This window comes from Schistocerca gregaria, chromosome 9 (assembly GCF_023897955.1).
Source record: "Schistocerca gregaria isolate iqSchGreg1 chromosome 9, iqSchGreg1.2, whole genome shotgun sequence".
NCBI classification, from domain to species: domain Eukaryota; kingdom Metazoa; phylum Arthropoda; class Insecta; order Orthoptera; family Acrididae; genus Schistocerca; species Schistocerca gregaria.
This window is the reverse complement of record NC_064928.1, coordinates 133,672,118-133,685,306: the sequence shown is the minus strand read 5'-3', so window position 1 is coordinate 133,685,306 and position 13,189 is coordinate 133,672,118. Positions and strand designations below refer to the sequence as shown.

The 13,189-nt window shown below is 38.7% G+C and overlaps 1 protein-coding gene across 1 annotated transcript in view; it reads left to right on the top strand.

Annotated features, from left to right (window-relative positions):
* The window catches only part of LOC126291467 (uncharacterized), a 2,161,958-nt gene extending 2,149,992 nt beyond the window's left edge, over positions 1–11,966 (top strand). The window contains exons 38-39 of the mRNA XM_049984978.1: positions 7,095–7,231; positions 11,784–11,966. Of these exons, the coding sequence (XP_049840935.1) occupies positions 7,095–7,231; positions 11,784–11,798 (152 nt within the window). The 3' untranslated portion in view covers positions 11,799–11,966. The remainder of the gene's footprint in view (positions 1–7,094; positions 7,232–11,783) is intronic.
* Positions 11,967–13,189: the final 1,223 nt, after the last annotated feature.

The window sequence follows — 13,189 nt, the reverse complement described above, 5'->3', positions numbered from 1 at the left end:
CTCTTGTGAATTCCAACTATACAGAACTAAGACAACATTGACAAATCACTTTCTGTTTTCAGTAGTGGCTACATAATTTTGAAATACAGTATGAGTAGACATATTTATGTGCATACACTGCCAGAAAGGAAAAGTAGTAGACCTGGAAAGACGGTGTCGATTTTAATCCAGTTACGGCATGTGCCACCTGGGAGATAGTAGATGTACTTATAACAGTTTCAACATTGTCTGCCCGCAGACGGTGTAGTGACATTGCTATAGTTCAATTCTTTTATCTTGGCGGTTCGCACATGCCCGCCCAGACGCAGGAGATTGCTGCGTTGCCAGTTGTACACACAAAGAGAAGCAGCGCCATAGTATAGTTCGCAACCTTACGTTTAGGGGGGAGCGCGCAGTTTATGAAGCAAAGCCACCACGGCCGCATTAACCCATTCGCTGCTACAGAGACGTGCTCTCCGCATTCCACGATTTTGTCGTCATTGCACTGCTCACCTGTGCAGACACACTGCTTTGACACACTTTATCATTCGATTTCACAAAAACTATTTGGCCCAAAAATTCTATTTTTACACATCTTCTTGACTGATACCTTCCCCCCATAAATGAGTTAATTTTGTTTCGATGTTCAACTCTGGTAATGTGCAGCATTAGATGTAGTAAACCATTGCACGAAATTTTGAAGAGTTTGCAGAGGTAAAAGTCCATAGGTCGATTTTAGTTGCCACTAGAAATTTCAAAAAATTACATTCAAACAAATAAAATTCATGAAGTAAGACACTTCGATATTGTTTTTAAATAAAGAAAATATTAAGTACCAGTCAAGATTTGAACTCAGAACCTTTCACTCAGCCGTCAAACACTATAACCATTATGCTAACGCAGCCTATCCTTCAATATGTATCTCCCGGAGGACTTTACAATATCAAGCAAAATACTGACAAACACCATTCGTATGATTATGAATTACTCACGTTTCGTCGAAGTACAATAGGAAATAAACAATTACCGCTGTTCTTTATTGCGAAAAAGCAGTTAGTGAGAACGTACAAACACCTTTCGTTGCTACCGCCTGAATTAGGAGGCTTATTGGTTGTTTGCTTTAATTAATTAACAGAATATGAAGCAATTGGTATGAAGAATGCATTTTCCAAACTTTCTATAAAAGAAAGTCTGCTATCAAGATATTGCGTTTGTTCAATTAATTTATTTATGACTGAACGTTTCTAAAACTGAAGACACTCGTCCGTGCTCTGCACTGCAGTCGAGCTCTGGCAACGTTGTTCTCTGTTCATTGGCTGACTGTGTTTTGTGACGTCAGATGAACAGAATGAACCTAAACTCGACCGCCATCATGAATGACGCGCACTTTACAACGGTGTTACCTGTGTCTAACCTTTAATAGAGTATGCTCATAGCAGAATGCTCAGCAGGGTGCAAACATGTGAAGCAAGCAGGTAACAATGCCACGGAGGTGCACTCATGCTTCCTACAGGCAATTGAACGAGTCTGAAGGGGTCAAACTGTGCCCATCTCAGTGGTGGGATGGTCATTTCAGAGAATTTCGATGTGCTGTCAGTTGTGCTATGTTGCTGTCTCAGTGGTCATGTGAAGATTCTCACACACATAGACGAGGTTCTGGACGTCTGTGCTGCGCAAACACCTGCCAGGATCATTGTATTGCAAGTGCAATAGTGGCAGATCTTACAGCTACCACAGCACGGATAAGAGGGCTTGTGAGCCCAGACATGTCAACAGGAACAGTTGCAAACCAGTTACTAGCAGGGGGACTATGGGCACACACACACCTCTTGTCCGTCTTCCACTCGTGCCTCAGCGTCGACATCCATAGCTCGATTGGTGCTATCTGAGGTTCCTTTGGGAGGTGGAATGGCTTGCCATGGTCTCCATTGATGATGCAGGTGATAGTTTTTTTATGCGTATGACATAGACCTGATGTGGACTCGCATGTGGAGTGCATTTGTCCATGACACACTGTACCCAGCCCAAGTCTGGGGGTCGGGGATGCGATAAGCTACAATTCTCGTTCATCTTCGGTGTTTCTAGAGGGGACACTAACCAGCACTTGTTACACGCAGAAAGCTGTTAGACCCATTCTTTTGCTATTCTTGCAACAGGAAAGTGCAGTGTTGTTCCAACAGTATAATGCTCGCCCACACTCCGCTCGTGAACTCGAGGAGTGTTTATGATAAGTGTGTCATTTACCTGCTGTCCCAAGTTTGTTGTTTCTGGAGAAAGGTATTTTTGTATTGGTGTCTCTTTACAAGTTAGCAATTTTTTGTGATGTTGTGCCTATTTCTGTTGTGTCAGTTGTTTTTCCTGTAGTGCTTCTATTACTGACATTGGCCTGTATTTTGTTGGAAAGTTTGTTGCCTGATTTTACTTCATACTGATTATTTATTGCTGTTATGTTGATGGTATCTATTTTTTGTGTTAGTGCTGTGGATTTTAAGAATAATGTGCGTGCCCTGTTCATCGTGGACTTAAATGCAGCAGACGTGTATGTTTGGATGGTGTGATGATTCATGTATTGTGATATCAGCATATGATGGTTTCCTGTAAATGTAAAAACTATGTTCTTGTTATTCGTCAACGATTGTGAAGTCTATGAAGTTTATGGATTGGTTTCTTTTATGTTCTGTAGTGAACTTTGTTTTATTATGAAGTGAACTGAATAATGCAAGAAGTTCATAAGTTCATCTTTTGTGCCATCAGTTAGGGGTATAGTGTCATCCACATATCTCCTGTAATAAACAATTTTTTCAGCAAGTTTATTTTTCCCCTCAAAAAAATTATTTTCTAAGTGGTTCTTGAATATGTCAAGAAGGGAATTTGACATTTTGTTACCCATAACTAAGCCTTCTTTATGTTGGTAGATTTTATCATTAAATGAGAAGTATTCGTGGGACAGTACAAGTTCAGATAGATGGAACAACTCTGAAATCCCAGTAGGTTCCTTTTTTTGTGTTTGATAATGTTTTATTCTAATAATTACAGTTGTCTGTTTCGTAGGTACTTTTGTGAGTAGGTTAACAGTGTCGAAGAAGGCAAATCTAGCTTCTCTCGGGATTTTTATATCTGTGATGAGGGCTGTTAACACTTAGGTATTTTTGAATTGAAAATGTGGTTTCATAACTATAAAATTCCTTGAGGGTATTATTTAGTAGTTGGGAAAGTTTATACAGGTTTCTGGTATATTCTTGGAGTTAACTATCTGTTAAATTGCAGAGTTAGAGCTGTAGATTTTTTGTTGTTTCCAGAATTTGAGATCGGTGGGGTCTTCAACTTTTTATTTGTTTGTTTACAGGAGGAAGTTGAATGCTAAGAAGACCATGGGCTACTGTAGAAAGTTGTATCTTTTTGAGCACTATTAACATTTTTCAATGTGGTATATGATGTACTGAGAGCACAAGTAGACTAACCCCCGGAGAAGTCAGTATGGAGGAAACAGGCCTAATAATAATGGCTCACAAAGAATGTTTTTCTGTGATGCATTGCAGCCTTCTAACATACATATGATGTAACTAGGATTCTATTGAACAATATTCTGACATAGATACATTACAAATGTTAATTATATAGCAGAATATTAGCAGTTTTGTTGTGGCTTAGTCCACTTTTGCTCTGAGTAGTTGAACATTCTCAATGACAGGTCTGTTAGTACGCTGATTATTCATGCTGTTCTTTACACAAACTCCATCATAGATTGCATGTGACAATAGTATACATTATTATTATACACTGTAAGGATTACATGCAATATTTTACATTGGTTTCTATAATTTTAAGCACTATGTTGCATTTCAAAATCATCCACAGGGAATGTTTTTACAGCAATTGAAGACACTTTTAAATTTTTGTAGAAATCATGATGAAATGGGGGCATATACGGAAGCAAACTGAATAGATCCTTCTTTTTTTGCCTCTGTAATTATGTGTCCATTAGAATAAAGCAGTTTGAGATTGCGATGCATGTGGATGTTCGTTTGGCAACATCAATTTCCTGAAATGGCTCTTGGCTTTGGTTCAAGTATTTATACCATATTTCGAATCCGTTGGATGCTGCAGCCACTGTATGTTCAACCTTTGTACTGTACTGTCACCAGAAGACTTTTTCAATTCTTTATATTTCTTTCGGGTTGTTTTGTTGAAAAGAAACATTCCGCGTTCATATTGATTTCCTTTTTTTGGCTCTCACTACCACATCATTCCAGTGTTCAGGAAGGTAAATATTAGGAAAATACGTTTTTCATTTCTGAACCAAGCCAAAATCTTGATCACAGGGCAGGTATGATTGTCCACTAACTAAAAATTTATGTTCTGTTTCCTTCACAGAAAACTCTGAGCTGCTTAAAATGTATTGGCACAGTACAACAACTTTTATGTTTCTATTCTGGCCTCCACACTGATCAGAGTACATATTTAGTGTGGTATAGTCAATGCTCACACAGTGGCGCCTGCAGCTGCGTGGCCACGGTCTTTACATCATACAGCCAACGGCCCCGCTTATGCGAAGCTCTGCACAGCTGTACAGCAAAGGCTCGGGCCTCACACACTGAGTGCCTCCGCACTGTCATGGCAACCTCGGCCGGCGTCCTCCCGAGAGATAGTTACGTGAGGCCGCGCCGCCAATCATCACAGGACACAACAAGCGGACTCGGTTATGGCGGGTATATTCCTCCGCCACTCGCCCTATATAGCTGCACACGCCGCCACGCCTGGCAGTCTTGTGTCGGGCTACCTACTTGCTATGTCGACGTCGCACTGTGCTACGACTGTTTACCATACAGTTGCTGCTCTTGATCAAGCACGAAGTTGTGTTAGTATTGTGGAACTGTTGGCAATAAACAGAATTTGTAACTCGCGCCAATTGTTATTTGTTGTTTCTCCAATTACGGATACAACATTTAGGTTTTCAGTCATGACAAAATTGCGTATAAAATACAGCAAACAAAAACCAATTTCTTGTGGCCTTCTTGATGCAATGGATTCATTCCACAGAAACATGTATGCATCATCACTGTGCATATTGTGGATGCCAAAGTAATATGTTCACAACTGACATTTATAATAGCAGCTCCAGTTGAGATGACCAGTGTAGGCAAAGTTTTCATCAAATCAAATGTTATCACTGTAACGTTACTATCTTATCTGTGAAGGGGGGGGGGGGGGGAGGGGGGGGGCTTTTGGTGAGGCGGCTGCATTTGATTATGATTTATTAGTTGATTATGTTAATCATAAATTAGTCATTTTAAGGGTTTGGGTAGAAAACTGTAGACACTATAATGCATTGAAGTGGAAGGAAGAAACGGTTGGTATCTGTTGTTGGTCTCGGAGCAGTCTCACTTCCAATACTAGGTGAGCGAGAGGAACTCATAAAAACTGTACTGCTTTACGAATGCATTGAATCGAGGCATCTTTTAAATATAATTCATGCTTTGAGATTCATCATACAGCAAAATAATACAAACACTTTCATTATATAACCACATACTGACACAGCATACATATTTTATTCTTATGTCTCTACAGCACTGTATTGACAGACACTTAGAAATTACTGTCTTATTTTCTCACCATCGCTCATCACAACGAAACTACTGAACTGGAAGAAAGTGGACACTAGAACAGGAGCAACATTCTCAAAGAATGAAATCAGTGTGAGCCAAAGGAAACTACAGATAAAAACAAAGAAGCAGAAACATTGTTGGTCTATCATATCCTCCAGAAAAATGATTCAACATTTACTTGCATCGCCTGTGTTTTAAGACATACTGTACTATGCAATTGCAAATACATGTCTTCTCCTTCATACAGCTGTAGATTTGTAGCAGTGTCTGTTCCTTCGGATATGCATGCATGTCTGAAGAACATTGCGTAGTACACGTAAAACACAGACACCGCAAAATAGTTTTGCATGTCTAGATAGACCGCGACAATAATGAATAAATCTCAACCTGTGAAGGAATCACTGCAACTGTGCAAATGCGGAATGGCGACAAATGGTGACGTATAGAGGTTTGAGCAAGTCTGGAAGGCATGCTTAGATGGCCGAAGTGGTTAAGGTGACTGCTTGCGTAAACCAGGAAATCTGGGTTTGAGAACCAGCCCAGCAAAAATTTTCACATGTCACTAACAAATTGTGCACCTGGAGTATAATAGTATTTGAAATTCCAAGTATATTTCTTGTGATTCAACATTCATTGATCAACACGCCAATTTGGTAATAAATATTGAAGTCAAATAAAAGCAAAGAAAGAGTGTTGCCACTAGCAAGATTAAATCAGATCAGGCTTCACGATTAGAAAATACAATCCTCCATCATACAAACAGTGTTGTTAAAAGAGCTGAAATGTTTTATGCAGTGAGACTTACCAGTACTCTGAAATCTTCAAAGTCAAAATTTTCTGATCCTTTTTGACAGGTGTGTCAAACTCCTTTAGGAAACTTGTGCAGGCATTTACCATCAAATTCTATGAGCACGTAGAACGCCAGTTGTCAGTGATAACTCCTCAGCAGAATATACTGAAGTGTCTGCCATGTACATAGTAATCTATCTGTTGATGTCAGTTTTGTTTTAATGTCGACTGACAGATGGCAGCACTCATAAATAACACTGACTTGTGTCAACGACATCTGTCTTCAAATGTAGCTACCTATTGTACCAGTGCCATAGAGTGGAACACCCACATGTGTGATCAGTTTCTTCATCTTTCCCTCTACTCCTCCTGACGCAAGATGGTCCCTCTAAGCCTGATTTTTATGAGGGGCACATCACTCTGCAACCCTCCTCCCCTCCTCCCCCCCCCCCCCCCCCCCCCCCCCCGCCCCCAGCCTTCAACCAATTCCTCTTCCTGACCCTGAACCTACAGCTCCGGAAGCTAGAAGTGCTGTGATCTATTTTTATCCATTCCTGCCTGCAGTATAGGCAATTGTACCTCCAAGATGTAAAGTTTATGTGGCTCTATGAATTTGGTAACCCACTGAACTGAATTTTCCATGTTATATAATTTAATTAAATTTATGTTAAGATGCAGCAGTGTTCCCAGTAACTCCAGACTTAATGTTTTCCACAGCAAAACTTGGTCTCATATCATCCTCCGAGTCCGTGAGAAGTTCTGTGAGTGAAAAAGAAGCGAATGACTTTTTCAGTGCAGATGTTAGAGAGTCTATAAAGAGTGAAGATGATGGCTTTGAAGATGAAGATGATTTAGTAAGTACTATCAGTCCTATAGAATTATCAAAACGTTGTTACTGGTTCGTGGCCTACAGCAGTGTTTATGTTTGCATAATATTCATGTAGTTCTGCATCAGTGGACCTCCACAAAACTGCTTCAAATGAACGAAATGGAGCAGGGCTGGGGCTCCAGCTCATCTATGGAAAGACAGTAGTCAAACCTCTGGCCGTCCAGATTTGGGTTTCATGTAATTCCTGTAAATATTTTCAGTGTAAAGCTGGGATGGATCCTGTGAAAGAACATGGCTAATTCCCTCCTCCTCACCCCCTTTCCACCAATCCAAGCGGTTGTCCAGCTCTAATGACCTCCTTTACATGGAGACATTAAACTCTAATCTGACTATTAAGTGTAGGTCAGACAGAACTCATAGAGTTTTATTTATTGGCTGTACCGTTTCGACTTTTCAGACATTATCAGTAGCCCTATAGTACTAGAAACAGTGCACAGTAACATCTTGTCAGCATAACATTAACAAATTAAAAAACTTTTAACTAAACACCATACGTTATAGTGTAGTGTATATTTATCTGAGAAAAGTGTGTTTTTACCTGAAAATCCAGGTGTCCCTCCGCCCCCCACCACCCCACCTGTACACACCCTAGTGAGCACAATCGTGAAAACGTATTTAGTGGTGTTGCACAGTTTAACTGGATTGTGAGTAGTGCCTAAAATTGAAGCCCAACATTCTTATGGGATGTTACCTGTGCTGTCTGCCAGTGCAGTCAGTTGTCTCATAAACTGTACATACTTTCAATTACTCCCAATTTTTATTATACAAACATCAATTAGTGTAAAACCAGTAAAACCTAATTCTTTAAAGAATCAATCTCCCAGGCATAAAACAGCTTCAGACATGTAACTACTTTCCAAATGAATTAATGTGTTAATATTCTATGTTAAGCATGTAAGCACTGCAGAGTTCAAAAATAATTTCGGACCTGCTCTATAGTGTGATGGAAGTTGCTAAGTGCTCTCATTGTGAAACACTGGATGAATGTGGCCTGGGTTATTTGCTTTCCATTTTAAGCAAAAGCTAGTTTTTCCCGCATCTCAGTGTTTCTAAAGACTTCTCCTAATCTATATTTCATACAGTGATACAATTTTGTAAGTATGTGGTCAGAGATACAAGGTGAGTCAGGAGGAAAGGTACGTGCTTGGAAAGGTGATTGTACTCGTGATGCTGAATAAAAAACTTCCTGTGGACTTATGCCTTATTTTGAATGGTTTCCTAGATAGTACAGAAAACAAATAACAATGAATATTAAATGTGTTCTTCAAACATTGTCACTGTTTACAACGTACCACAGTAGTGTAGAGCAAGTTGAGACAAACAGTTTGATTCGGGACACTTGTTGTCTATCTAGTCGGGAAACTACCTCAAATTGGCCTACAAACAGGCTACGTAAGACACAGAGCACGCGCGTCACACGAGTTTTTCAACATTCTCGCATTCTCTTCATACAAACTGTTAGTTCTAGATAAAAAAAAATGAATAGGACCTTTTTATAGCAAATTTAATGTAGTTTAATTTTGTACTGCGAGACATTTTTGCTGGAGGGTGCAGTTTTGGAGTTATTCAAGAAAAACATACACAAGTGGCATTAAATGTGTTCTATCTAGGAAACCATTCGAAATAGGGCATACGTCCATATGAAGTATTTTGTTTAGTATTACAATACTGTCGCCCCTCAAAGCATATACCTTTCCTCCTAACTCACTCTGTATATAGATACAGTCTGCAAAATGTGTTGCAAATAGAGTTAAAGAAGTAATAAACTGAAACGCCATGCCTGACACACCATGTTAATCATAATCTAGTTCTTCAAGCATCTAAACGTCCGTGGCATCATATCTCCTGAACTATATCTCCTACAGTGATAAAATTTATGGGTACTGTCTGCAAAATATCCTGTGAATAGTGTCAGTAGTAAAGAAGTAATAAATTACAACATCATGACTGATGCTGGCATTTTACCATGAGAATAGTGAAAATGTAGTAAGCGCTAAATCTTTTTCCGTTCATCGTTTCGTGAAGTGTGTCAGTGAGAAAAAGCCTTCTAAAGGTTTGAAATTATGGCTAAAGTTTGTTAGAAGTCACTAATCACTCTCATACTCAAAAACTGGATGACCATAGTCAGAACTGTACCTCCTAATGAGTGGATTGTGACAGCATTTTAAATTTTTAAATTTGTTTAATAATTATGTGAAATATTGAAAATCAAAAGTTTGTTGCCCTGGAGGCCATTAGAGAGGCAACCATTAACTGGGTCCATGATCCATCTACCAGGTTAGTTGGTTAGTAATGTAGATAATCAAATGAATAAGCATTATTGTAAATACAGTGTGTAGTGAGTATGAAGATTTCCTGTCATAAACACCATGGCTATTGTGTTTAGTTGACCTGTCTGATTTGTTAAACTGATTTTGAGTTAGTTTGCCTTTTACTGGCAGAATGTAACTTAACAAACAGAAATGGGAATATTGTGTCAACAAGATCTTTGAATTGACACTTCGGTTGTGTTTAGCTTGTTCACTTAGATAGTTGTTATTTTCATAAGATATGACTATTACCTTTTTCTTAATTCTACTGACTTACTTTGTGTAGCTACAAACATTGCAACAAATTGTTCCTCACATCACAGTCTTTGAAATGATCATGCTTCCCCTTGTCTTGTGCGTGGTCACTGTTGTATAAATATATACTGATGAAGTCACAAACATCGAGTGGCTCCACACTGACTTTGGTGATACCGCTTGTAGTGTGCAGCTTTCGGTAGCGGCTGGATCTGACAGGAGCAACTATGGGATCCACACAGCTCAGCGACACTCATCTGCAGCCATCTGCACGGATCCTCCATGTTGCATCCCATATCTCTTTCATCTCGGATGCATATCCTGTGTGTTATGTCTTGATGTCAGTGAAAAGACATAGGTCAAGTAAGAAGGGTGGGGCGCACAGAGAAGCAGGAATCAGATATATTATGGTGTGGTAGGAGGAAAGGAATTGGATAGGAGCAGGAAGTGAAGTACGTGTTGATCAGGGACTGGTTGAGATTGATGAGAAATGTCTTTCCTTTTCACCCTGTCCAGTAAGTCTCTCCTGACCCTAGATTGTGGCCGACCAGCCAAGCGGACTAAGGCTACAGTCATGGACTGTGCGGCTGGTCCCGGCGGAGGTTCGAGTCCTCCCTCGGGCATGGGTGTGTGTGTTTGTCCTTAGGACAATTTAGGTTAAGTAGTGTGTAAGCTTAGGGACTGATGATCTTGGTAGATTTCACACACATTTTTTTTGTGGGTGACATTTCCATAACCCTACCATTTTTTAACCTCATTAGTCATTTTCCTTATTCTTCTTCCTTTCCCTTTAAATTTCTGCGAGGAAAAGGAGCCACCTGCCACTGGTTTAGAGAGTATATTTTGTAACTATCAAAACATGTATTGTCAAACATTGATTATTTTCTAATGTATTTGACATTTGAAGTTTGTACCTCATTGAGTCTCTTATTGCCTTACATCTCTCAAAGTGTCTGGTGAAAAGCACTTTGTGAATTTACATTACACTGCTAAGAATACAAACTCTCTAATTTTTGTGTTATTTGGAGATCATATTATGGATTACAGTAATCACAGAAAGAATGTTCCAATAAGGCTTTTTAGAGGAGGGAAAAATAATACTTTGAGTGCTCGTCACACATGAGGATTCAATTAAAATGCACATACTTAAAATTATTTATTGTTTAAAAACTATGTACAATATCAAAAATCATTTTCTGTGTCTTTGTTTTGTTTTGGGAAAAAGTTACTAGAAGTAGATTGTGAAAAGAAATGGCAACTGGTATGTCAAGTGTTCCATTAATATATACTGTAAATCACAGAAACAAAGATCTGAAAGATTATTCTCACGTCATACAAATGTTGTCATACATATCCACAGTATAAAAGATTTTTACAATGAAATAGCTTTTTACCAGTTGTGTTGCTAGCTGAAACTGCATTTCATGCTTCATTTTTGTCACTTTGTGGTGCGTGCTTATCACTGAAAGAATAAAAGGATGAATAATCGACAGAACATATTTCAAAATCAGGTCCACTATCTACAAAACCATATAACATGTGCCTGCCAAAATTTTAGAATAACTATCAAAATTGAATACATTCAAATTAAACATCTCATGTGGAAATGCCACAGTACTTTCCAGAAGTAAGACAACAGACCTTTTAGGTCCAACTATTGATTTGTTGCATGGACAGCTGTGAATTATCTCTCAGCTGTTATTTGTAGTATACCATTAATGAGATTTTAAAATATTTGTCCTCATGTAAGCCAAAAAAGGGGCGGGGGGTGGGGGGGGGGGGGGGGGGGAGAATGGCATCACAGTCAAATTGTGTCTGCCACCACACACGTGGCAGTCTTTTCAATTTTGACACTGGTCATACATTAATAAGCAAAGCCATACCATTGTGTTATTGATGTCACGTGTTTCTTAAAATCACACTATATCTCTGCCGTTTTTTTTTTTGTTGCAGCTCATGGCATTGTGAAGAGTGCCTAGAGCACCATAGCCAAGATAAGAAGAAAGACAGAGAATTTTTTCTTCGTGATGAAAATAAGATAATTCTTATGTCTGCGTTACCAGTTGTTCCTAATCACCAAATGCAGCTGTATATTTTGAAGGTGTAAAACTGTGCAAATAAAACTAATTTTTTTTTTTTAAATTTCTAATTTTCTTTCACAATTTTTTATTGGTTGTCATTTAAGGATTGTGTTCTCGAAAGCTCCACTTCAATAATGTCTTAATATTATCGTTTAACAAGGTAGTCTGCAAATAGTGAAAGATGTTGCATGTATGAATAGTGCAAAAGAAAAGAAAATCTTGAATGGAACGAAGCAGCTATTAAAGAGGGGGTGAGAATTTCAAGCTAAGAATGATGGTAACATGATAAATCTTAAATTAAATAGAACTATTCGTGAATGTCTTTGAGAGGATCTGAGCAGATACAACAACAGTGCAGTAAGATAAACTATCAAAAATGTAAAGGATATTAAGAAAACCAAAGAATAACTTTATCACATGTCATCAGTTAATGCAACAAATGGCATATTAAGAAACAACAAGGGGAAAATATTCCAAGAAATCTTTAAGTCCCTGTATAGCGCGAGGGATAAAAGAAACATAAATAGATAACAATGGAAATAATGGCATTCTGGAAGTAATGCCAGAGTAGTTCTGTAAAACCATTCGAAATCTAAAAAATATGGATGATGACTATCCCCTGATTTCCCATAGCTAAAAACTAGCAACATCTGAGCTATGACACTTGTTACTAGTGCTCTTTGATGTATTAAGCCAAGTTCATTCCAGATCTTCATCATCTGTCTGTCTCCACCTGGTCCAGCCTTCATTCTTTTTAGCTATCTGTCTCTTGGCTTTTTTCCTTCCCATCATCCCGTGTTTCTTTCTGGGAATCCTCTTCTCCTCTGTTTGCTTAACATGCCAATACCATCTGAGCGCTAATTTCTCTGTCCTGTACTCTAATGGTTCCTTTTTCACTAATTCCCTGATCCTCTCATTCCTTAACCACTCCAATGCTATTTCTGAAGCTCGTCCCAGAAATTGAATGCAAAATTGTTGGCTATGAAATGCATGCACAAAATCCCTGGTTCTCTCATGTGTAATGTGTCTGTACTAGTGCTGCAATGATATTTTCAATCTGCAGAATGGTGAGGTCATGTGACTTGAGAGGCAAGTTATGTTGAGGACAAAAATACAGTTCTGCACATCTGAATGCTCACTCCTGAGACAAATCCACTTTATGGCTACTTTTAAAACTTCAACGGTGGAAAAGCTTTCCATCATCAGTCCCCAAAAGCAATATTTTAATAAACCCCTGAAATGATTTAAATAATACTGATTAAGCCTGAATCAAGTTCT